The sequence below is a fragment of the Chlorocebus sabaeus genome, chromosome 9 (assembly GCF_047675955.1).
Source record: "Chlorocebus sabaeus isolate Y175 chromosome 9, mChlSab1.0.hap1, whole genome shotgun sequence".
Classification (NCBI taxonomy): domain Eukaryota; kingdom Metazoa; phylum Chordata; class Mammalia; order Primates; family Cercopithecidae; genus Chlorocebus; species Chlorocebus sabaeus.
In genome coordinates this window covers 43,993,448-44,020,697 of record NC_132912.1, presented here as the reverse complement: position 1 = coordinate 44,020,697, position 27,250 = coordinate 43,993,448, and the positions used below count along the sequence as shown (strand labels likewise).

Genomic DNA, 27,250 nt, shown 5'->3' with positions numbered 1-27,250 from the left:
CCTCCAACATTTGGTCACAGATGTCTTCTGTTTTAATGATGGTGGTGTGAGAACAGAGGGAAATCACGTTGTGTGTCTTTCTACACACAGAGCAGATAAAGAGAGACTACTGTGTACTCTGTTCTAACTGCTCCAAGTTCATTTATCAAAAAATTATACTTTCTAAGGTTGATACTGTCTTCTTATACTAATTCTGCTAATAATACAGTTTTCTGTCAGTCTTAAAGGGTTCTGTTTGGATTATGACTCTTTGTACACTGTAGTTCACTTGCAGATATCAAATTGTGATAAATTCTGTTTTTCCTTGCATTTGAGATCTATAAAAGAGGGGAAATAAACATTCTTAATGCATTAATTTCATAATAGTATACTTAATAATAATTTCACTATAGTCTCGATGTATGGTCCCAAATAAATGCTTTATAACAAATCATCTGAGTCTTTGTAACAAAGCATTGGAGTATTATGCTTTTTAAACCAAGACCTGAATTATGCATGAAAGTGTGCATGATTCTTTTAAACTAAGTTGAAGTCTCGCTATGTCTCCCAGGCTGCTTTCAGACTCCTGAGCTCCTCAGATGATCCTCCTGCCTCACCTTCAAAGTAGCTGGGATTATAGGCATGTGCCATGATGCCCTCTTATGTTTTTAATATTCTGTATCTTTTATTTATATTTGTTGATTTAATGTATTTACTTTTTTCTTTAATAGTGGATGTGAGTTCTGTAGAGTCTATATTCAGGTAAGACTTTGCTGTTTTTTAAAATATATATGTTAAGTCAGAAAATACAGAGAAAAGAGACCACTATCTGTCGAGTATTCTACTCTGGGCTAGACAACGTATTATGTGCTTAATATTTATCATCTCACATAGTCATCACACAGCTTTGGAAAACATCTGTGCTACTGTCACCTACTTTGTATTAATGAGGCAAATGTGGTTCAGAGAGGTTGATTAATTAGCCTATGATTTCATAGCTAAAAAGTAGCTGACCTTTAAGTTTGCCGTCAGCCTACCTTGCTCCCAAATCCCTTCTCTTCCCTCTCGGCATAGATTGATGGAGACCTATGTATCACTAGGATCAAGGAATAGGTCCAGATGGGATCAATTCACAAAGTCACATTTTGTTATACGTTAACTCATTTTAGAGATTTCCCTTAGAACACTGGTTAATCCAAGACTTTGTTCTAACATGTTTAACAGTTAGAGTGGTAACCAGTACCTTGATTTATCATCAAAGTTTTTAGAGCAGATCTGACTTAGCTGTGGTGACAAGACATAGGTTTTTGTTTCATAAGCAAGACCAGGTAAATCCTATAGATGAATTATTTTACTCTTATTGGAGAATATCTACATAGAGATATGTTAATCATATTTAGAGGCTATTTCTTATAGATTTCTCAGTTTACTGACTTCCCAGCTTAGCTTTTCTTCAAAGCAGTACCCTGCCTAGTTGCATGCACTGTTCTTTTTTTTTGCTAGAGCCTTTTTTTCTTCTTCCATGACTTTTCTATGATCTTTTCCTGATTACTTTCTTCTCTGCTTTCCTTGGTGTTCTTTTCTTCTATTACTTTATTGCTTTCTACCAGCCCCATTTTTCTATAGGTAAAATTAAAAGTACATGGAATTTTAGGATTTTAAGGACTCTTGGAGACTAATCAAAATACTTTTATATTTAAACTTGTATTTAATATCCTGGAAAAATGGTTGTTCAGATGGAGAGTCTGAAACTCAAAGTGACCTATTTAAATATAGGAGGTAACAAGTAATATTTAAACTCATTTCAAAGCCCATTACTCTTGTTTTTATATCACCATGTAAGTGAGTGTTTGAATAATAGAAAGGAAGAGGAAATGGGTCTAATTAAACAAATTGAAAAGGATAAGAATGGAATTAGCTGGAGAACCCAGTGGAAGTAGGTAACAAGGGAATTAGCAGGGAAAGGCCAAGTCTGAAGAGAAATAATCCCAGGATTGGTAGGAGTAAGGGTTTTACCAAAGAGATCAGAATGTTGGATCTTATGACAAGTTTGATGAAGATAAATTAGAACAAACACAGTAGACATTGGGAGTTATCTAGAAAGGCATATTAAATATGGTGCAAAAGAAGTCCTGAATAGGTCACTGCTTTTTTGTTTGTTTAATTGGAAGAATGGACAAGCTTCAAGGTTTCTATGGAAAGATTTAAAAAAAAAAGTGAGCCACTGGGAAAAGTCTGTAAAATCAGATAGAAATGTGCTATTCTGTTCTTTCACCCCAAATCTCACGGGAGAGGCTTAGAGCCCCTTGAGTGCTAGGAGATTGAAGGTTGCTGAATTACATAGATCTGTGGCCCAAGGCAGGTGTCCCCTTCCCTTTGCCTCTTTTTCCAAGCCTCTGATGTTGTAACCATGTACATGTAAAGCAGGGGTAAGATTGGCTATCAAATAAGTCATGGAGCTTCAGTTGGGTTTCTGGTAACATGCTTATGGTGGAGGTGAATGGCTGACTGAGACTCCATTTAGTTGTTTTCCAGGAATAGGTAAATACAGAACTTCTTGGCTGGTTATTGAATTTATCTTTTCATGTATACACAGAAAGAAAGATCTGGAAGTGGGTGCCACTATATATAGTGAAAGTGTGTTTCACTTCCACATCTTCTGCAGGGCTTCATGGCAGTCTCCAACCTTTAAATATTCAGCTAATCAAAGCACAGATAGTAATCTTTAAATAGAATATTTAAAGGTTGGAGACTGCCATGAAGCCCTGCAGAAGAAAGATGTGGAAGTGAGACGCTTTCACTATATATAGTGGCTCCCACTTCCAGATCTTTCTCTCTGTGTATATATGGTACTTAGAGAAATCCAATTATCAGGACTCAGTTTTTCTAGCAGTCTCTCTCCTTGGGAATAAGTACAAAGATTTTTAAGGTTTTGCTAGTTGATGTAGCCCTGAACAGGGAAGGACAAGTATAAAATAAGTAGTTAGATTTTATTATTTTTAAAGTTTCAATTTTTGTTGAGAAAAATATTCCCAATAAGAAATATACATTTGTGATTTGACATTTGTAGGTTCAGCTTTTCAACATTTCAAATATTTCAGGGCACCCTCTGTAGTGTTTTAGGGTGAAGGGAAGCAACAGGGTCTTCTTAAGTGGTTTTTATGCTGAGAAACAATGTCATTTTCCTGTGACACAGATTAGTCTTTAAATCAGAGGTAGAGAGTGGATAAAGGACAAGGTAACTGTATCTTTCTTCCTCATTTTAGGTTATCAAGGTTGTTCCAATTTAGATATCAAAAGTTATGTCAACCATTAAATACATTTTCAGTTCATCACTGAGGACAGTTTGTGAGGATGAGTTATTCTCAGGGTATGCCAATTATATTGGCTGTCACTATTTTTTATGGAACTAAGAGTGAGTGTTCTTTGGATGTTATAGGTTCGGGAAGTAGAGTCAAAAATAGTGAACTAAAATATTTTTTAAAAACAGAGGGCATATTTTAATTATACCAAGAAACATGATTTAATATACTGAGGACTGATCTTTCCCCAGATTTTGTTTTTTTCTTCTCATTTTTTTGGAGTGAGCACCAAGATATGAACTAGCAGATTTCCTTTTTAAATATATGAATTTGCTCCTTTATGTTGTATCTTTTTTCTCTAAAGTCCTTTTGGCAAACCGACTACTGAAAATTCACAGCCTACAAAACTTGAGGAAGACTTTAGTCTTGCTACTAAGGTAAAATGGTCTTTTGTGAAGTTGATTTTCTCAGTTGGAATCTAGTTCTGTATAGTATTTACTTTTCATGTTTTGCAGTGCTGTAAGTATCATTATTTCATGTTGGCAATATAAAGTTGGTCAGATAAAAATATTTTATAGAAATATGAGTAGTTGATTTAAACAGTTTTTTTTTTCTTTTTTTACGTTAGTAAATAACAAATGTTTGGTAAATACTTTGAGGGTGTGAGGGCCATAAAAAGAAAGGGCTGGAGAATATATAGTGACAGGAGCACTATATATATTAGAAAAAACTTTTCCACAGTAGAGAATATATAAAATCTGGTAAATTTTTATTTGGATAAGTGTACTTACTGTGAGTTTTAAAATTATCCTATTGTAACTTAAAAAAAACTCATGCTTAAATTTATCTTTAATGGATCAAGTTACTTATTATAGTAATCAAGGAATTTCTCTGATACTGTTCAGTTCCAAAACTGTGCCACATAACATATAGGATTTTTGCACTTACTATTTTGATATCACGTAGTTTTTAGGAGAGAGCTTTGTCTCAGTTTCTCTTCTTGGTTCTTTAAATACACCAAAATAATATTAGAAGTTGTGAAAATTTATTTGGGCATGGTGGTGCATGCCTGTAGTTCCAGCTACCAAGGAGGCTGATGCAGGAGGATTTCTTGAGCCCAAGAGTTTGAAACCCGTGTGGGCAACATAGCGAGACCTTAACTCTAATTTAAAAAATAATAGTAGAGGCCGGGCGCGGTAGCTTATGCCTGTAATCCCAGCACTTAGGGAGGCCAAGGCGGGTGGATCACGAGGTCAGGAGATCGAGGCCATCCTGGCTAACACTGTGAAACCCCGTCTCTACTAAAAAATACAAAACAAAATTAGCTGGGCATGGTGGCGGCCGCCTGTAGTCCCAGCTACTCAGGAGGCTGAGGCAGGAGAATGCCATGAACCTGGGAGGTGGAGCTTGCAGTGAGCCAAGATTGCACCACTGCACTCCAGCCTGGGCGACAGAGTGAGACTCCATCTCAATAAATAAATAAATAAATAAATATATAAATATTAGTAGAAATTTAGAAATGTAAATTCTCTTTCTCAGAATCTGTATTACTAGGGATGCCAGTGTGTTTTCTAAGTTATTTAATTAAAAGTATACTTTAAACTCTTCATCTAAATGAAGAACACAGGTTTTACCCTAAGTAAACAACCAGTTCTGGAAGCAGAGACTCTTATTAAGCATATGGTAAGATTTTAATTTCAGAATTTTTAAATTGCAGTTTTTAAACATATTGTTCAAAGATCTTTGATCACATTTGAAAATTTTAAATTTCAGAAGATTTTATATTTAGTTATTCAAATAATCTTTTTGAAGTTCTTTAGTTATTTAAATAATCTTTTTGAAGCTCTTCCATCACTATGAGATACCGCAAGTTAGAAAACATACTTGCGTGCATCCTTGTGTACCCAGAATACAGTCTTGCCTATAAAAAGCATTTTCAGAGGTTTGCAATGTGAATAATAAGCAGACAATTGATTATTTTATGTAATAGAATGTTACGAGTGAGATAATATGCATAATGTATCTTATAATTAAATCTAATGAATTTCTAAATGTGGCTTAAATTTATATTTTCTTTTAATATTTAGAATGCATAAATTCACATGCATTATCTTAAGGAAATATGTCTTAAATAAGAAGACAGTAAATCAGAGATATGTAGTAACTAGGAAAGAAGGTTACACGATATTTTCTAGTATCCTCCATGTAGAATTTAGATTAAAAATATTGTAATATATTTTAGTCTCAACTCATGTTGTTTTTTTGTTTTTGAGACGGAGTCTCACTCTGTCACCCAGGCTGGAGTGCAGTGGCATGATCTTGGTTGACTGTAGCCTCTGCCTTCTTGGTTCAACCAATTCTCCTGCCTCAACCTCCTACATAAGCTGGGACTACAGGTGTGTGCCACCATGCCCAGCTAATTTTGTATTTTTAGTAGAGGCAGGGTTTCACCATGTTGGCCAGGATGGTCTCGATCCCTTGACCTCATGATCTGCCCTCCTCGGCCCCCTAAAGTGCTGGGATTACAGGCATGAGCCACAAAGCCCAGCCAAAACTCATGTTCTATTAAACATATATTTTCAAGGAATACATTACTCTGAAATTCTTATTACCAATAATTTCTTCAGGTGAAAAGTTTATGAAACATTCCTTTTTAAATTTTTTCTCTCTCTGTAGTAAGACTGTTCTCGCTTTTAGGTATTGATTGAAGACCATGTTTAACTAATTGAGTGTCTTATTATATAATAATAAAATTAAAATCTTGATTACCCAGATATTAACAAAATAACTAATTATAGTGTAAATACTGATCAGCATTATGGAAATATATTATTAACAAGTCTCTATTTTATGTATTTTGTCACATGTCTTAGGGTAGTTGTTTCTCCTTTTCTTTCACGACTGAAGCTCATACTTGATTGACTGATCATGTCTCTTGTTTGTTTCTCCCTCCTCCGTCACCTTTTTAAAAATGATTTACCCCAGACTTTTTTCTCACAGAACACGTTTTTTCAGTATCTGCTTTTGAGGGCATCTCTGTCTCAATTGTTATTTATTTACAAGTTTCTATTTAGTTGCTACATATGATTTTCATTAATCAATCATTGCCCCCCCATGACTTATTCTGTTTTTCTCTGTTTCTTGGAAGAAGCAGAATTTATACAGTTATTTATACTTAGCTTTTTGCCACACAGAATAGAAACAACCTATACCATTTTAAGGCAAACCCAGTTAAACAAGGTACTATTAAAAACTAAAGTCTCACATTTTTCCACACAAGAGGTAACTAATACAACTGTAAATTGTGAAGAGATATTTCAAAATATAACATGTAATTTTTAAATTTTAATTATTTCTGTAATACTATAAACTATGTAAGGGTAAATTTTTGTCCTAGGTTATTTTGGTTAAAACAATTATCTAATGGATATCACCATAATTATATAATAATAAATTAGATGAAGGGGATGATAGGAAATAAGTCATTGAAGAAGGGTAAGATAATCATAGAGACTACATGAGAGAGTCAAGATGAGACAGATTTTTATAAATACACAGCAAAAATATTGGTTTCAATGAGAGCAGGAACTCTCTATAATAAAAGATATGATATAAATTATTTAAAATAAAAATTAAGAAAACATAGCCAGCTAATAAATTATAACTCAGGTGTTTTTGAGTGACTTATAGCTGATTTTAATAAAAAACTGGAAGAAAACATAAGGACAAATATAGGTAAGAGCAATTTGTTGTACTCTTTAAAATACCTAGTAGAGAATAATTTGAATGATTCTAACATAAAGGAAAGATACATACTTAAGGTGATTAATATCTCAATTATTCTGATTTGATTATGTGAATGTATTAAGTGATAATATGTACCCCTAAAACGTGTACATTTATAGTGTGTCAACAAAAAATTTATAAAGAAGGAATGAAAATTTAATTCTCACATCATTTAGTAACTTTATGTTTTATATTTAATGTAGTCATACTTATATTAATATAGAATACAAAGTAAAATCTGTTTTAGGCCTTGTCAGCTTTATTGTGAATTACTAATTTTGATTCTTTGGTTTCTGATTTCAGATTTCTAACTTAATATTTGACATATCCTTAAGTTATTTAACTAATTTATCTCACTCTTTGATATAACCTTGGCAGCTGTTTAGAATATTTTTCATAATAGAGTATAAATAAATAAGTATTTTATTTAAACTTGTTATTAAAATTAAATTTTCTGATCATATGAACAAGATTTTTCTTCTGTGTCTCTTAAAAGAGAAAAATCTCTTTTAAGCTTCAGTACTCTGAAATAAATAAATGGAGAAATTAGTAATCTCTAGAAATATTCTGAGATTTTTGCTCATAATATCTGTATGTGATGGTACTATATACACACATCAAATGAATGTAATCAACATTGGTGAATTTTTAAAAGTACCTATTATTATAGAATATGCAAGGGAAGATTGATAACAGAGTAAACAAACTTATCATTGGAAGAATACTTTTTACTTTTATTTTATTTTATTCTTTTTTTTATTTTTTATTATTATTATACTTCAAGTTCTAGGGTACATGTGCATAACGTGCAGGTTTGTTACATATGTATACTTGTGCCATGTTGGTGTGCTGCACCCATCAACTTGTCAGCACCCATCAACTCGTCATTTATATCAGGTATAACTCCCAATGCAATCCCTCCCCTGCCCCCTCCCCGTGATAGGCCCCAGTGTGTGATGTTCCCTTTCCTGAGTCCAAGTTATCTCGTTGTTCAGTTCCCACCTATGAGTGAGAACATACGGTGTTTGGTTTTCTGTTCTTGTGATAGTTTGCTGAGAATGATGGTTTCCAGCTGCACCCATGTCCCTACAAAGGACACAAACTCATCCTGTTTTATGGCTGCATAGTATTCCATGGTGTGTATGTGCCACATTTTCTTAATCCAGTCTGTCACTGATGGACATTTGGGTTGATTCCAAGTCTTTGCTGTTGTGAATAGTGCCGCAATAAACTTACGTGTGCATGTGTCTTTATAGCAGCATGATTTATAATCCTTTGGGTATATACCCAGTAATGGGATGGCTGGGTCATATGGTACTTCTAGTTCTAGATCATTGAGGAATCGCCATACTGTTTTCCATAATGGTTGAACTAGTTTACAATCCCACCAATAGTGTAAAAGTGTTCCTATTTCTCCACATCCTCTCCAGCACCTGCTGTTTCCTGACTTTTTAATGATTGCCATTCTAACTGGTGTAAGATGGTATCTCACTGTGGTTTTGATTTGCATTTCTCTGATGGCCAGTGATGATGAGCATTTTTTCATGTGTCTGTTGGCTGTATGAATGTCTTCTTTTGAGAAATGTCTGTTCATATCCTCTGCCCACTTTTTGATGGGGTTGTTTATTTTTTTCTTGTAAATTTGTTTGAGTTCTTTGTAGGTTCTGGATATTAGCCCTTTGTCAGGTGAGTAGATTGCAAAAATTTTCTCCCATTCTGTAGGATGCCTGTTCACTCTGATGGTAGTTTCTTTTGCTGTGCAGAAGCTCTTTAGTTTAATGAGATCCTATTTGTCAATTTTGGCTTTTGCAGCCATTGCTTTTGGTGTTTTAGACATGAAGTCCTTGCCCATGCCTATGTCCTGAAGGTATTACCTAGGTTTTCTTCTCCGGTTTTTATGGTATTAGGTCTAACATTTAAGTCTCTAATCCATCTTGAATTAATTTTCGTATAAGGAGTAAGGAAAGGATCCAGTTTCAGCTTTCTACTTATGGCTAGCCAATTTTCCCAGCACCATTTATTAAGTAGGGAATCCTTTCCCCATTTCTTGTTTTTCCCAGGTTTATCAAAGATCAGATGGCTGTAGATGTGTGGTATTATTTCTGAGGACTCTGTTCTGTTCCATTGGTCTATATCTCTGTTTTGGTACCAGTACCATGCTGTTTTGGTTACTGTAGCCTTGTAGTATAGTTTGAAGTCAGGTAGCGTGATACCTCCAGCTTTGTTCTTTTGACTTCGGATTGTCTTGGCAATAAGGGCTCTTTTTTGGTTCCATATGAAGTTTAAAGCGGTTTTTTCCAATTCTGTGAAGAAACTCATTGGTAACTTGATGGGGATGGCATTGAATCTATAAATTACCTTGGGCAGTATGGCCATTTTCACGATATTGATTCTTCCTATCCATGAGCATGGTATGTTCTTCCATTTGTTTGTGTCCTCTTTGATTTCACTGAGCAGTGGTTTGTAGTTCTCCTTGAAGAGGTCCTTTACATCCCTTGTAAGTGGGATTCCTAGGTATTTTATTCTCTTTGAAGCAATTGTGAATGGAAGCTCATTCATGATTTGGCTGTCTGTTACTGGTATATAAGAATGCTTGTGATTTTTGCACATTAATTTTGTATCCTGAGACTTTGCTGAAGTTGCTTATCAGTTTAAGGAGATTTTGGGCTGAGACAATGGGGTTTTCTAAATATACAATCATGTCATCTGCAAACAGGGACAATTTGACTTCTTCTTTTCCTAACTGAATACCCTTGATTTCTTTCTCTTGCCTGATTGCCCTAGCCAGAACTTCCAACACTATGTTGAATAGGAGTGGTGAGAGAGGGCATCCCTGTCTTGTGCCAGTTTTCAAAGGGAATTTTTCCAGTTTTTGCCCATTCAGTATGATATTGGCTGTGGGTTTGTCATAAATAGCTCTTATTATTTTGACATACGTTCCATCAATTTCAAACTTATTGAGCGTTTTTAGCATGAAGGGCTGTTGAATTTTGTCAAAGGCCTTTTCTGCATCTATTGAGACAATCATGTGGTTTTTGTCTTTGGTTCTGTTTACATGCTGGATTACGTTTATTGATTTGCGTATGTTGAAACAGCCTTGCATCGCAGGGATGAAGCCCACTTGATCATGGTGGATAAGCTTTTTGATGTACAGCTGCATCTGGTTTGCCAGTATTTTATTGAGGATTTTTACATTGATGTTCATCAGGGATATTGGTCTAAAATTCTCTTTTTTTTGTTGTCTCTCTGCCAGGCTTTGGAATCAGGATGATGTTGGCCTCATAAAATGAGTTAGGGTGGATTCCCTCTTTTTCTATTGATTGGAATAGTTTCAGAAGGAATGATACCAGCTCCTCCTTGTACCTCTGATAGAATTCAGCTGTGAATCCATCTGGTCCTGGACTTTTTTTGGTTGGTAGACTTAATTATTGACTCAATGTTAGAGCCTGATATTGGTCTATTCAGGGATTCAGCTTCTTCCTGATTTAGTCTTGGGAGAGTGTAAGTGTCCAGGAAATTATCCATTTCTTCTAGATTTTCCAGTTTATTTGCATAGAGGTGTTTATAGTATTCTCTGATGGTAGTTTGTATTTCTGTGGGGTCACTGGTGATATCCCCTTTATCATATTTTGCTGCATCTATTTGATTCTGCTCTCTTTTCTTCTTTATTAGTCTTGCTAGTGGTCTATCAATTTTGTTGATCTTTTCAAAAAACCAACTCCTGGATTCATTGTTTTTTGGAGGGTTTTTTGTGTCTCTATCTCCTTCAGTTCTACTCTAATCTTTGTTATTTCTTGCCTCCTGCTAGCTTTTGAATGTGTTTGCTCTTGCCTCTCTAGTTCTTTTAATTGTGATGTTAGAGTGTCAATTTTAGATCTTTCCAGCTTTCTCTTGTGGGCATTTAGTGCTATAAATTTCCCTCTACACACTGCTTTAAATGTGTCCCAGAGATTCTGGTATGTTGTATCTTTGTTCTCATTGGTTTCAAAGAACATCTTTATTTCTGCCTTCATTTCGTTATGTACCCAGTAGTCTTCAGGAGCAGGTTATTCAGTTTCCATGTAGTTGAGTGGTTTTGATTGAGTTTCTTAGTCCTGAGTTGTGGTTTGATTGCACTGTGGTCTGAGAGACAGTTTGTTATAATTTCTATTCTTGTACATTTACTGAGGAGTGCTTTACTTCCAATTATGTGGTCTATTTTGGAATAAATGTGATGTGGTGCTGAGAAGAATATATATTCTGTTGATTTGGGGTGGAGAGTTCTGTAGATGTGTATTAGGTCTGCTTGCTGCAGAGATGAGTTCAATTCCTGGATATCCTTGTTAACTTTCTGTGTCATTGATCTGTCTAATGTTGAGAGTGGGGTGTTGAAGTCTCCCATTATTATTGTATGGGAGTCTAAGTCTCTTGGTAAGTCTCTAAGGACTTGCTTTATGAATCTGGGTTCTCCTGTATTGGGTGCATATATATTTAGGAGAGTTAGCTCTTCCTGTTGAATTGATCCCTTTACCATTATGTAATGGCCTTCTTTGTCTCTTTTGATCTTTGATGGTTTAAAGTCTGTTTTATCAGAGACTAGTATTGCAACCCCTGCTTTTTTTTTGTTCTCCATTTGCTTGGTAGATCTTCCTCCATCCCTTTATTTTGAGCCTATGTATGTCTCTGCATGTGAGATGGGTCTCCTGAATACAGCAAACTGATGGGTCTTGCCTCTTTATCCAGTTTGCCAGTCTGCGTCTTTTAATTGGAGTATTTAGTCCATTTACGTTTAAGTTTAATTTTGTTATGTGTGAACTTGATCCTGCCATTATGATATTAACTGGTTATTTTGCTCGTTAGTTGATGCAGTTTCTTCCTAGCCTCGATGGTCTTTACATTTTGGCATGTTTTTGCAATGGCTGGTACCGGTTGTTCCTTTCCATGTTTAGTGCTTCCTTCAGGGTCTCTTGTAAGGCAGGCCTGGTGGTGACAAAATCTCTAAGCATTTGCTTATCTGTAAAGGATTTTATTTCTCCTTCACTTATGAAACTTAGTTTGGCTGGATATGCAATGTGGGTTTAAAATTCTTTTCTTAAGAATGTTGAATATTGGCCCCCACTCTCTTCTGGCTTGTAGAGTTTCTGCCGAGAGATCTGCTGTAAGTCTTATGAGCTTCCCTTTGTGGGTAACCCGACCTTTCTCTCTGGCTGCCCTTAAGATTTTTTCCTTCATTTCAACTTTGGTGAATCTGGCAATTATGTGTCTTGGAGTTGCTCTTCTCGAGGAGTATCTTTGTGGCGTTCTCTGTATTTCCTGAATTTGAATGTTCGCCTGCCCTACTAGGTTGGGGAAGTTCTCTGGGATGATATTCTGAAGAGTGTTTTCCAACTTGGTTCCATTTTCCCCCTCACTTTCAGGAACCCCAATCAGACGTAGATTTGGTCTTTTTACATAATCCCATACTTCTTGCAGGCTTTGTTCATTTCTTTTTCTTCTTTTTTCTTTAGATTTCTCTTCTCGCTTCATTTCATTCATTTGATCCTCAATTGCTGATACTCTTTCTTCCAGTTGATCGAGTTGGTTACTGAAGCTTTTGCATTTGTCACGTATTTCTCGTGTCATGGTTTTCATCTCTGTCAGTTCGTTTATGGCCTTCTCTGCATTAATTATTCTAGTTATCAATTCTTCCACTCCTTTTTCAAGATTTTTAGTTTCTTTGCACTGGGTACGTAATTCCTCCTTTAGCTCTGAGAAGTTTGATGGACTGGAGACTTCTTCTCTCATCTCATCAAAGTCATTCTCCATCCAGCTTTGATCCATTGCTGGTGATGAGCTGCGTTCCTTTGCAGGGGGAGATGTGCTCTTATTTTTTGAATTTCCAGCTTTTCTGCCCTGCTTTTTCCCCATCTTTGTGGTTTCATCTGCCTCTGGTCTTTGATGATGGTGACGTACTGATGGGGTTTTGGTGTGGGTGTCCTTCCTGTTTCTTAGTTTTTCTTCTAACAATCAGGACTCTCAGGTGTAGGTCTGTTGGAGATTGCTTGAGGTCCACTGCACACCCGGTTTGCCTGGGTATCAGCAGCAGAGGCTGCAGAAGATAGAATATTGCTGAACAGCGAGTGTACCTGTCTGATTCTTGCTTTGGAAGCTTCCTCTCAGGGGTGTACTCCACCCTGTGAGGTGTGGGGTGTTGGTCTGCCCCTAGTGCGCATGTCTCCCAGTTAGACTACTCAGGGGTCAGGGACCCACTTGAGCAGGCAGTCTGTCCATTCTCAGATCTCAGCCTCCACGTTGGGAGATCCACTGCTCTCTTTAAAGCTGTCAGACAGAGTCGTTTGCGTCTGCAGAGGTTTCTACTGCTTTTGTTGTTGTTGTTGTTGTTTAGCTGTGTCCTGTCCCCAGAGGTGGAGTCTACAGAGACAGGCAGGCTTCTTTGAGCTGCTGTGAGCTCCACCCAGTTCGAGCTTCACAGCGGCTTTGTTTACCTACTTAAGCCTCAGCAATGGCGGACGCCCCTCCCCCAGCCTGACTGCTGCCTTGCAGTTAGATTGCAGACTGCTGTGCTAGCAATGAGGGAGGCTCCGTGGGCGTGGGACCTCTCGACCAGGAGTGGGATATAGTCTCCTGGTGTGCTCGTTTTCTAAGACCCTTGGTAAAGCGCAGTATTGGGGTGGGAGTTACCCAATTTTCCAGGTGTTGTGTGTCTCAATTCCCCTGGCTAGGAAAATGGATTCCCTTCCCCCTTGCGCTTCCCAAGTGAAGCGATGCCTTGCCCTGCTTCAGCTCTTGCTGGTCGGGCTGCAGCAGCTGACCAGCACTGATTGTCTGGCAGTCCCTAGTAAGATGAACCCAGTACCTTAGTTGAAAATGCAGAAATCGCCTGTCTTCTGTGTCGCTGGCACTGGGAGCTAGAGACTGGAGCTCTTCCAATTCAGCCATCTTGCTCTGCCCCCCCACTTTTTACTTTTAAATATATCTCTTACAGTGGAGATATTTTATATTATTTCCAGGAAGCCTTATTAACTTTAGTCTTCATAATTATTAAACCTTGCACATATATTTGTTTGTTTCTAAAACTCAGGAATCCTGTTGACTTGAAGTTTTTAGTTTCTTTCTTCACCTGTGAATACTGAATCCTGCTTGACAATCATAGATATATATAAAAACTATTAAATCTTCAACTCGAATAATTATTGCTTAATTTTCTTTATGTGAGATCTTTTCTCCAATTTTAAACTGTCATCCTATATGGTGTAAATAGGCAATTCGAGTTAGTATTATATTGTTTACAGGAACATAAGAAAAGCATGTGAATTTTAAAGTGGGGTTTCACATTTCTATCTCACTTTATAGTAGTACTTAAAAATGCCTCATAATTCTATAGGTAAGCATTTCTCTTGCACAATTAAAAATTTCAAGGTTTTTATAAAAGTGGTTTCACAGAATCTTGTTGTTGTAGATTTAAATGTTTTCATTCAATTCAAAGATGCCTATTGCAATAATATTTCAGAAATATTTATCTATATCAATAAAATTATATTCTTGGAACAAATTTGGAAATATATAACTTAGAAACTTAATCCCACGTTTTTCTCTCTCCTTTAATTTCATTTTCAAAATTTCAACAGTCTGCATAGATTTGTGTTGCTTAATTCTACCCATTTAGTCTATCTTATAAATATTTATTTTCTTATCACTATGTAATTTTCCTCATGTAGGTCATCTACTCAAACTCCAAATGTATTTATCCAGATCTTTCTTCCAAGCCCCTTAGATGCCTCAAATCTTAGAGGTCTCAAACTGAAAGCATCTTTTTTTTTAAATTCTTTTCCTGCCTCTTTTCTGACTCTTTGTAATCTACTCAGTCATCTGGTTTCCCCATCCTAGTAAATAACATCTAGGAAGTAGCCATGAACTGCTCAAACACTTCAACCTGCATTTCAACTGTCCCCCACATCCTGCACTTCAAGCCTCCTCCAGGTCACCAATCCAGTCACACACCAAAATTTGTATTATCTACCTTCTTATAATTTTCCATATCTTATTACCATAATTAACCATCTACCTATAATTTTGAAGTACTCCTTTCTAGTTTTGCCCCATCTCCCCATGTTCATCTATCTTTACATCACTGGAAGGGTCACCTTTCTAAAATATATTTGTAATGATGTAACTCATCTGCATATTGAGCAGATACCCATTACCTGAAGGGTTAAGTTCACATTCTAGCGTGACACATATCTTACATGGTTTGGTCCCATTTTTTGTCTCTTCAACTCATTTGCTCTGACTGTGTTCCAGTTTTACCACATCACTTTGGCATCCCTCAGTTGCCACGTTGTTTCATGCCTTATTATTTTGCACATGCTGTTGTACCTAGAGTCTTTGTATCCTGACTCTGCACTTTGCCTGTCCTTCCAAATACGGCCCTATTATGGCGGCATTTTCTCTGCTTTTCAGGTAAAACTCATTGTTCTCTCCTTTGTACTCTTATGCATTTTATTGACTTACATTGTAGAACTGGTGAATTATACTTTTCTGTTCTTTTTTTGTTTTCACATATCTCTACCATTTCTTGAATATAGGCCAGAACCTGTCTTCCATGTATATTTTCTGCTTCTCCCAGGATAGTGCCTATGATTTGATAGATACAGTGTATGTTTTTTCTTGTTGTTCTCTTTTGTCTTACTGATAAATTGTGTGAGTGAATAAACACATTTTTTTCCTGAAGTTTTTTGTTGTTGTTGTTGCTTTTGTTTATTGTTTGTAATAGGAGGAAGCAACAAAGACAGTAACTGGACAACACGAAAATGATATTGGCATTATTGAACAAGCTCCACAAGATCAAACAAGTAATGACAATTTTATTTTTATACCAAAATAATAGAAGTGGTACATTAGTGAATATCTCTGAAAATCTTTCTATGCTTAAGTGCTATTATTTACAAAACAATTTTATAGACCGAAATACAATGGCTATTTAAAAAAATATTTTCTGATATCTTTCTTCATGCTGTCAATTCTTTTTATTGAACCTGCTTCAATTCTGAAATTCTATTTTTGCTGTTAGTTTTGTTTTTGAAATACTCATAAATGGCAATAGATTTGTATATGATATTACAATTTACAGTAATAAATGTTCTCATATATGTGTCTGTGAATAACATTTTCTAGATAAGATACCCACATCAGAATCAAGACAAAAAGAAGATACAGAATCTTCAGATTCTGAGGTATATGTATTGTTGTTGTTGTCGCAATTTTAAAACTTAAGTAATGAGTAATCTTAAAACATAAAAAGAACATCACACACCAGGGCCTATCATGGGGAGGGGGAAGGGGAGAGGGATTGCACTGGGAGTTATACCTGATGTAAATGACGAGTTGGTGGGTGTTGACGAGTTGATGGGTGCAGCACACCAACATGGCACAAGTATACATATGTAACAAACCTGCACGTTATGCACATGTACCCTAGAACTCAAAGTATAATAATAAAAAACAAAAACAAAAAAGAAAACATAAAAAGATGATTTGACTTTATACTCTCACCTCTGCATGTGTCCGTAAGGTGGGTGATCATGAGGTCAGGAGATTGAGACCATCCTGGCTAACATGGTGAAACTGTCTCTACTAAAAACATAAAAAAATTAGCCGGGTTTGGTGGTGCGTGCCTGTAGTCTCGGCTACTCGGGAGGCTGAGGCAGGAGAATGGTGTGAACTCAGGAGGTGGAGCTTGAAGTGAGCCAAGATCGCGCCACTGCACTCCAGCCAGGGTGACAGAGTGAGAATCCATCTCAAAGAAAAGCAAAAAAAAAAAAAAAAAAAAGAGAAAAAGCATTTATTTTCTGACATTTATCAGAATATACTTTATAATCATGTGCCAAGTAGATAATAGCTGCATAGTGCAATTCTGCTAATTTGCAGGATTAATTTTGAAGCCAATGTAGAATAGTGCAAAAGAAAATAAGACTTAGAAGGCACTAGGAATCTATTTGAGTTCTGAAGTTGAGTTTGTCTAAAAACTAAATAATTTCTCTGTTCATTTATGGGCAAATACATAATTCTGTGTATATCTAGATGTACAAAGGCTCTAATTGGATTCAGAGAGAAAGAGTTTAAAGTGTAGTCTTAGTCTTGCTCAACTTGGAACTTAAAACGATAATGCCTGGGACTTGAAAGACTCCATCTCAAAAACAAAACAAAACAAAACAAAAAAAAAAACAAAAACAACAACAAAAAAACACTTATAAGTCATTATAAATTTTTCTTAAAAACAAAACAGAGAATGTTTGGTTAGAGAAAATTGAAGAACTTTATAATTAGCACGGGTATGGGAGTGGCAGTGAAATTCTATGGTCAGAGTAGATCTGTCTGAGACTGCCATTTAATCTCCATCTCAAAGATGAAGAGTATGCCATATGAAAGTTTAGGAGCAAACCATTCCGAACAGAGAGAACAGTGGAACATATTTGTTCATCATTTTGTTCTTAACAACCTAGAACGACTAGGAAGTAGAAAGTGGGGTAACCACCATCATCATCATCCTCATTATTCTAAGGTGAAGAAAAATCTGCAAATACGTGTCTGGCACATGTTAGATGTTTCATGAATACATGCTTTTATTTTTCTCTTTTTATGAAGGCTTGCTCTACTTTTTTGAAGTTATGTCTTAAGAATGAATTGCACACTTTATCTAATGATTGTTTGCTTTCATTTAAAAATAACAAAAATATGTTTTCCTTATGAATCTTTTATTCACACAGTTCTTTATCAGCAAAAAACTTGTAAAATTTATTCGTATTATCTTAAGTCTTTGTTTTCCTAAGTGAAACAGCTTTTACAGAATTCTATTCCTACTCTGCATGACATACTCTGAAAATTCTCTTCATGCCGTGCATAATTTTTAACAAAAAATCTGTAATTATGCATATGTCAAATGTTTAATTGTGTTGTATTTTGTTTGAAATGCCCTGTTATTTTTTGCAAGGACTACAGTGTAAAGCAGATACTTTGAATTTAATTCCTTTTGAAATATGCACACGATTGAATTTTTTGGGGAATATGATTTATTTTCTTTGCTCAGTAACCCAGTCAGTAGTCACATGAAGATAAAAGATAAGCATGATTTACAGAGCGTATTTGAGGTTTTCTCTTGAATGTTTTGGTTTTCAATATGTGAACAGCCTTAAATCTAATTACCTTTAGAGTAAAAAATTTTGTTTTAAAAAAGATTTTAAATGAAAAATATGATGCTTGTTATTATTATTTTTAAATTGAAATTATTTATTGAGGCAGGCTATGGTGTCTCACACCTGTAATCCCAGTATTTTGGTAGGGCAAGGTGGGTGGATCACTTAAAGTCAGGTGTTTGAGACCAGCCTAGCCAACATGGTGAAATCCTGTCTCTATTAAAAATACAAAAATTTAGCCAGGTGTGGTGGCTAATGCCTGTCATCCCAGCTATTCGTGACGGTGAGGCAGAAGAATCACTTGGTCTTGGGAGCCGGAAGTTGCAGTGAGCCTAGATCATACCACTGGGCAACCCTGTGAGGCTTTGTCTCAGAAAAAAACAAAACAAAAAAATAGTAAAAAAAAGAAATTATTTATTAATATTATCTTTAACAGATTATCTCTGTGAGTGATACACAGAATTATGTGTGTTTAACTGAGGCTACATATCAAAAAGAAATAAAGATAATAAATGGCAAAATAGAAGGTAAGAACCATTTTTTATTTAAAACATCATTTGACCAATTATTTGTCTAAAAGCGTGAGGACTGATATACTCTGACAGCCAAAGAAAATTATTTTTTAAATGCATAGCATGGAAGGACAAAAGGAGTGAAAGTTACATGTCTTCTCAGGTGTTGGCAACAGATTATATTGAGAGTGCCAAAAAAAGAGCTGAATTATTAGTTTAAATTCAATATACCTGAAGAAAGGAGTAAAAGAGGGAATGAAGACCAAGGAAAACAGGGAGTACATGAGGGAACAAGAAGCAGGTTTATATAATGGAGAATGGTAAAATAAAATAATTCTTTACAGAAAGATAGAGCATGATTAGAAAGCTGGGAAGAATAAAAAGTGACCTTCCATTACCAAAAGTTGCCAGGGAATTACAGCAAACATGTTGTCACTCCTGTCTTTCTCACTGGTGGGAAGGCATTAGGGATGGAAGCAACTGACCATAGAGAGTTGTGTTTTATCTGCAATAGGTGAATATAAGCATATTGGCACAGCCATGCGTGTATATAATTTGTCATATACACTCAGTATAGACCAGAAGTTTTCACACTTTATAAAATCAGCTGAATACCTTTTTAACAGTGCACATTGTAATTCAGCAGACTTGGGATTCTGGCATTTTAAATAAGTTCTCAGGTGATGCCGTTGCTGGTGGTCCTTGGACCTCACTCTTAAGTAGCAAGAGAATAGCCTTTCCTTTGGAAAAATCTGGAAGAAGGGCAATTGGATAGAAGATCAAGACATAACAGGGTCAAGGGAAAGCTTTATATTGCTTTTATTTCTGCATCTGTTTCTGGTCAGAGGGGAAAAAGAGGTAAAGAAATAATAATTACAGGTGTCAGATACTATTCCTAATCAAAGAGAAAGAAAGTGTTGGGAAAATTGATTTTAAAAGATGTTGAATGGGAAAAATGAAGACCACAGATGTGGACATTATTTTGGCTAAGGAAGAGGGATTGTGAGGCAGGAAATGGGGCAAGAAAGAAGATAACCAGGCAACTTTGGAGTTTCTCAATAGGAAATTTGAGTGAATTCACTTCAGATGCATTTACAGTATTTGCACTCCAGAAGATTAGATTTTGGGTACTCCAGAGACTACCAGAAGCAGAGGATTACTAGAATTGGAGTAAACTATGGTGACTTTTTAGTTTTCTCTATTACTATCAGCATAAAAGGTATATATTTTGTTGATATTAGCTATTCAAATGAGAAATATTTGAATCTAAGAGCATTGGCTTTATTTTTAATGAAGCAAATTGTTTTGGTAAAATTGTTCTATAGAAATCCATTAGACACTTAATAAAGCAGACTAATTTTTAGAAACAAAAAAATACTGAATTTACTGCCTGAATTCTAAATTTTTTTTTAAATAAGTGATTTCCTGATTTAAAAATATAAAATATTTTCTGTATGTAATAAGTATGTTGCCATAAATTTTCAAATAAACGTGCCAATATTGAAAGCTCATTACAGAAACTTTTAAATGAATTTTGTATATATTTTTTACATGAGTGAATCAAGAAAATTTCTGAGGATAAACTAGAGGATACAGAAATGTAGGCATATGATTACACCACATGGATATGGAAAACAATGAACATTTTATTCAGTATTATCCCCTAAGTAAATATCCAAGCTGATCAATCTGTAACACGTTCAGTGATGAGATGTCAGTTCTGCATTTAGCTGAACTCTCATCATAACGGTGTACCGTCTCAACTGTAGGACAAATTAAAGAACATGATGAATGTAATGATATAAATTATTCTAATGTATTTCATTAAACATATGGTGTAGGATTCTATGTTCAGCTTTGACATTTATTTTTTCAGGGTCATGATTTGCTCCTCTGATCAAAGATCATTTATGCTTTCATCACTCAGCATGTACATATTAATATCAACACATTTTGCATGCAAAACACATTCTCACTTTTGAAATCTTAAGTGCATGTTTGATGAACCGTAGATTCCTAGTTTCTTCAGTGTATTTCTGTCATGTGAGTGTCCTAAAGAAACAAACAAAAGAAAATCTCCTAAACCTAAAGGAATCATTCTCAAAGCTGAGCAAGAGGACTCAGTTAGATACTATCACTGGGTTCATTTGTGGTTGGTTTTGTTATATTTACCTATGACTGATAACAAATCTCTTTTGCTTTAGAGTCTACTGAAAAGCCTTCTGACTTTGAGGTATTGAGTTTTATAATTTTATCTTGAATTATTTATTAACTATATATTTTGTGAAGTATACATTCGTTATTAATCATTTTTCTTCTAAACCCATTTAGCCTGCTGTTGAAATGCAAAACTCTGTTCCAAATAAAGCTTTAGAATGGAGGAATAAACAAACATTGAGAGCAGGTAATTTTACAGTTCAACTATATTAAAAGGAATATTTCAATAGTTGACATATTAATAGTCTCATCTCCCCAATGTTTATTTTTCAAATATTATGGAAATATTTGAGTTAATAATGTCCATAGTGGTATCCACGTTTGAAAAACTGATTATTTACAAGAACATGCATTTTAATTAGTTTTTTAAAAAATTAGCTTTAATTTCAGGTGTTTCTATTTTTATGTTCTGATACTGTAATGTTTTGTATTGGGAATGTCTGTATGACTTAAAGATTCAAGAAGATGAATTTTTAAACTCTAATATTTTTCCTGTTCAAAACTTGATTCAAATTCTACCCTTTACTGCAGAGAAAGCTTCACTTTTTGACATGCCAATTGTGTTTTAACATTGGTTACCTCATGTGGATGTAGTCATTTGAAGCATCCTAAGGAAATCAGTTATTCTGATTTAGCTTACTCTGTGTGTGTGTATGTGTGTGTGTGTGTGGTACCCCTAGTTTTTAAAAATGGGAGAAGTAGTCATTTCTTTATAATTATATTTGTAAAACTGATTCTGAAGCATTTGGCTTTAGTGTCTTTTCATTGTTTAGAGGTAAACAATTGGCTAAACTAGTTTTTAAAAAATTATTCCTATACATGCTTAAACATTATACAACATATGTGCACAGTCATAGATAATACATAGAATTTGTTTTTTAACTTCTAATATGTAAATAATTGTACATTGTGTGTAATTTTCTATAACATTCTTTATTTGATCAGCATTATATTGTAAGATCCATCCATAATAGACAGAACTAGCTCTGGTTTTGTTTTTATTGCATTCTTTATATAAATTCCGTTATATAACTGCACCACAACTAAAGTTTGTTTACGCAAAAAATAAAAGCAAATGCAAATTTCAGTCTTATTTAAGTTGGTTTTATCTACTGATTTTTGATATATTAGAAATTAAAACTAAAGAATTTCAAGTATAACCATGCACAATCATCTACTTTAATAAAAATGAAAAGTGTGACCTATGAACCATTAAAGCTATGCTGTTGTAACACATTATTTCCCTGAAACAGTGCAGTATGCACTTCTAAAAATGAGATTGAAAATAGTCGATAACAAAAGTATGATTTGAGTTTTGGATTCTCTACATGAAATTTGAACTTTAGGGATGCTCATCTCACAACTTAAAAGCACATTTGAAAACCAAATATATAGTTCATGCATGTCAAATTATAAATGTACCCTTAATATTAAAATGATATTTAAAGCTTCAGTTGTGCGTGTTTGCTTTTTTCTTTGAACTATGTTAAATAGTTAATATTTGAAAAATTTGTTTACAAAGAAAACGGAACATTATTTCTGTTTTATGTTTGTTTTCTGTCTTATGGCTCCGTGATTTTCATATTCTATTATATGACTGTAGCACAATTAATTAAACGGTTTTATGCTGATAAAATACATAAAAATAAAAACAAATTCAGATTTTGATAAGCCTTTTAAGTTGGCTTTATATTTTATTTTTAATATATTAAAAATTAAAAGTATAGTATTTAAGATATAAGCATGCATAATCATATATATTCCGATGGCAATTAGAACTATGAGTTAAACGTTATTAGAGCTATGGTGTTACAACACAGTTTGTCTCTGAAACATTCCAGTATACACTTCTAAATAAACGCAAATGATCATGGTCAACAGCAAAAGTATGATTTGACCTCTTGGATTCCCTGGAGGAAACTTGAACTCCAGGGATATTCTGATCAGAATTTAAGACCAGTTTTAAAAATCAGATTTTTAGTTCATGAATGTCAAACAATCAGTTGACCCGTAATGATGAAATCATCCTTAAAGTTTTTGTTAGGCATGTTTGCTTTTTTCTTCAACCTGTCTTAAATAGTTCAAATTTGAAAACTTTGTTTATAAAGGAAACTGGATATATATATGTGTGTGTGTGTGTGTGTGTGTGTGTGTGTGTGTATTCTGTCTCATGACTCTCAGTACTCCTTGGATCTTGTGTAGATCATGATTTAATTCTATTAAATGTGGAAACAGTAGTTTACTAATATGTACACATTGATTTAATTCTTTTTTAGGGAAAAATTAGGTTACTTAAAGCAATTATTTTTATATAGATTTCTAATGATTCTCTAAGGCATCACAAGTTGATTCTGAAGATATTGAATTAAGGAAAGACTGTCTCAAAATAACTAAAGGAGTTTTAAAATTTAATGTATATGCAATAAAAGCTTTTTAAGCTTATTTATTTATTACACATACACAAAATAAACTGTCATACATGTTGAAACTTAAAATTGTTAGACATAAAGTTTGTTAACATAAAAAAATTTATATTTCTCAAGAGTCTTATTTATTGATAATTTCATTTGAATAACAGATTGCTGAGTCAATCAAACTAAGTAATGCTAAAAAATAGAAAAAAGATAACATATAATTAAAGTTATCTCATTAAATTTCAAGCATAGGACATACTGTGTTTCTGGGAAGAAGGACACATTACTGCCTTTTTGAAGAAATAATTTATACAAGTTAGCCAAATTTCTATTTTTTTCTATTCTAATGAATTGAATATTTTAGTTTGCAATTCTGTTAGGTTGACCATAAAAGTTGTGGGAATAATCTGAAAAAAGTATGTACAGGTTGAATAAGAAACACCACAGATTCATGAAAAAAATAGATTTGTATACTCTTTTAAAATATATCATAGTAAATATTCTCATTAATATATCTGTGATTAATATTTTATAGATAATATGTTGACATTAAAATCAGGAAAAGAAACATATGCAGAATCACATTGGAGTTCTAAGGTATTGTGTAATTTTGTTTTTATTATTATTTAAATATAAATATTGAGTGATGTTGAAACTTGAAAGTAGAGACTTTGACTTTATTGTTTTACCTCTGCATATTGCCCTTCAGTAATTTCTGATATTTTTCAGAAAATACTAAGCAGTTATTATTTGCTAAGTAGATTACTGCTTCATAGTGCAATTTCACGTATTTTCAGGATTAAGTTTAAGAAGGTAGTGTAGTATAGTGTGAAAATACATCTTAGACTTCTAGGAATTTATTTGGGTTCTGAATCTACAATTGTCTAAAAACTGAAGAATTTCAGTTCAGGGGTCCACCTGTGAGCAAATTTATGATTCTCTGGTATATCTGGATTCAGAGGAAAAAGGTAAAATAGTTTTGTGTATCTTGGAACTTGAAAGGATAATGCCTGGTGCTTGAAAGTATTGCTATATTTGGATTGCACAGTGCGGATCTTAAGGAATATTTTGGGCAAAGGAAAAGCAAGAAAAATAGGAAACCTGAGAAACTACAGTAAAAACAATTTGGTTGAGTAGTGTTTTAAAGAGTGAACATTATTTTCACAAATAGAACTATTTGAGTTATTTTGTGGCAGCCATGTTTTCAACCACATAAATATCTGTATTCTGAGATCACAGTTGTGCAAAGAGGTGGAAAGGGCCTCACTAGTTGTTAGAAGTAGCTGCTTTATAGCAGTAACAATCATGAGTAGAAGTCAAAAAACCAGTCAGTATTCTGGTTCTGTTACTTACTAGTTACGTAACCTTGGAGAAAATTATTTAATGTATTCAAATGTCAGTGGCCTTGTTCATTGAATTAGTGCTAATATCTACCTCTTAGATATGTTTAATTGAGCAATGTTGTAATAAAAGTGAAAATATTTTGCAAACTGAAAAATGTGTATACAAATGTAAGATAATGATGACAGTGGTATTCAGTGGCTTAATAAATATCAAGGGTACTTTTTCTAAACATGAAGGCAGTATTGTCAAAAAAATAATGGGGGAATACAACAGACATGTGGATTTCTAGTTTAGTGTATGGGTATGTTAAGTATCAGCAGGCTACTAATACTATTTTCTAAACTTGCTAAGAATTTAGCAAATTAGACCTCTCTGATGAGATTTTAAATGCTTTGACTATTAATAATGTGCTTCCTGAATAGCATAAGTGTGCTAAGCAGTGAGACCTGAAGACACAGGATGAGGACTTATGTTAAAGTGGTAGGAATAGAAAAGCAAGTTAACAACACTTATAAGTAAATATAAGTGATCTCTATATAAAGACAGATAGTGTTAGGTTAGATAAAATTGAAGAAGTTTACACTTAGAATGGGAATGGGGGTGGCAGTCAAATTCTGTAGTCAGAGATTTCTTTGAGACTGTCAGTCAAACTCCCATAACAAGCATGAGAGGTAGGATGACATGCATATACCCAAAGGATTATAAATCATGCTGCTATAAAGACACATGAACACGTATGTTTATTGCGGCACTATTCACAATAGCAAAGACTTGGAATCAACCCAAATGTCCATCAGTGACAGACTGGATGAAGAAAATGTGGCACATATACACCATGGAATACTATGCAGCCATATAAAAGGATGAGTTCATGTCCTTTGTAGGGACATGGATGCAGCTGGAAACCATAATTCTCAGTAAACAATTGCAAGAACAGAAAACCAAACACCTCATGTTCTCACTCATAGGTGGGAATTGAACAATCAGATTACTTGGACTCTGGAAGGGGAACATCACACACTGGGGCCTATTATGGGTAGGGGGTAGGGAATGGGGGGAGGGATGGCATTGGGAGTTGTACCTGATGTAAATGACGAGTTGATGGGTGCTGACGAGTTGATGGGTACAGCACACCAACATGGCACAGGTATACATATGAAACAAACCTGCACATTGTACACATGTACCCTAGAACTTAAAGTATAATAAAAAAAGAAAAAAAAAAGGAGAAATCTCCAAAAAAAAAAAAAAAAAAAAAAAAAAAAAAAAGAATGTCTAGGTGAAACATTTGGAGCAGAAAAAAAGCAGATTACATTTCTTTACAATTTTTCTCGTAACATTCTGGAAAGACTAGGAAGCGGAAAGTGGGGTAAACATTATCATCATCATTTTCATTATTGTAAGGTGTAAAAAAGTTTGCAAATGTGTTCCTGGCACATAATAAATGCTTTATGAATAAATGTTCTTATGTTTTTATGAAGGACTTGCTATAGTTTTCTGAAATTATGTTTTAATTGAGATTGAATTGCATATTTTATATGATATTGGTTTCTTTTCATTTAAACTTAATAGAATGTTTTTCTTCTTTTAAATTTATTCATGCATTTCTTCTGTTATCAAAAATTTTCTCAAAAATTTTTGATTATTTCAAATTCTTGTCTACCTAAATAAAGAAGCTTTTGCAATATTCTATCTCATACTCTGAAGGTTTTCTTTCCTTAAAGTGTCTTATTTTAACCCTAAAAATTTATAATTATGAATATTTTAAATGTTTAATGTTGTCAATGTTATATAGCAAGAAGCAGGTGATTGTCTTTTGTTTTAAATGCCCTCTCTCTTTTCTTGAGGACTACAAAGTAGAGTTAGATATTTTGAATGTAATTTCTTATTGAAATATGCACACGAGTAAATACTTTTTCTGTGGATATGTTTTTATTTTTGGGTTTTCATGCTTAGTAACTGTTTCAATAGCTAAATGAAAATGAAAATAAGATTGATTTGGAGAGCATATGTGAAGTCCTTTATATAAATGTTTTGGTTTTCAATAGGTTTCTAATCTTAAATCAAATTGCCTTTAAAGTAGGAAACTGAGTATGTTTTGAAATATGTTAGGAAATCTTGATGTCACTCATTATTATTATTATTATTTTAAAATTGCAATTCATTATTGATAGAACTTCAAACAGAGTGTTTCGGAAAGTGCTGCACAGAATTACACGTGTTTACCTGAGGCTACATATCAAGAAGAAGTCAAGAATATAAATGGAAAACTAAAGGGTAAGAATCACTTTTTATTTAGAAGTCATTTGACAGTATGTTTATCTAAAAATTTGAGGACTGTTATACTGTAATAGCCTCAGAACATTACGCACTAAATGAGTAGTATAAAAAAAGCGAATTAAAATGGTAATAAGTTACATATCTTGTCAGGTGTCAGCAACAGAGTATATAGAGAGTGCCAAAAAAGGAACTGAATTATTACTTTAAATTCCAGATATTCTAAAACCTGAGGTATCTCAGGAAAT

General features: G+C 34.2%; 1 protein-coding gene across 1 annotated transcript in view; it reads left to right on the top strand.

Moving 5' to 3' along the window:
* The window catches only part of LOC140712459 (ankyrin repeat domain-containing protein 30A-like), a 125,125-nt gene that overhangs the window by 72,100 nt on the left and 25,775 nt on the right, over window positions 1–27,250 (top strand). Inside the window, 4 exon segments of the mRNA XM_073019520.1 lie at window positions 20,955–20,983; window positions 21,082–21,154; window positions 23,917–23,978; window positions 26,900–27,002. Coding sequence (XP_072875621.1) covers window positions 20,955–20,983; window positions 21,082–21,154; window positions 23,917–23,978; window positions 26,900–27,002 — 267 coding nt within the window.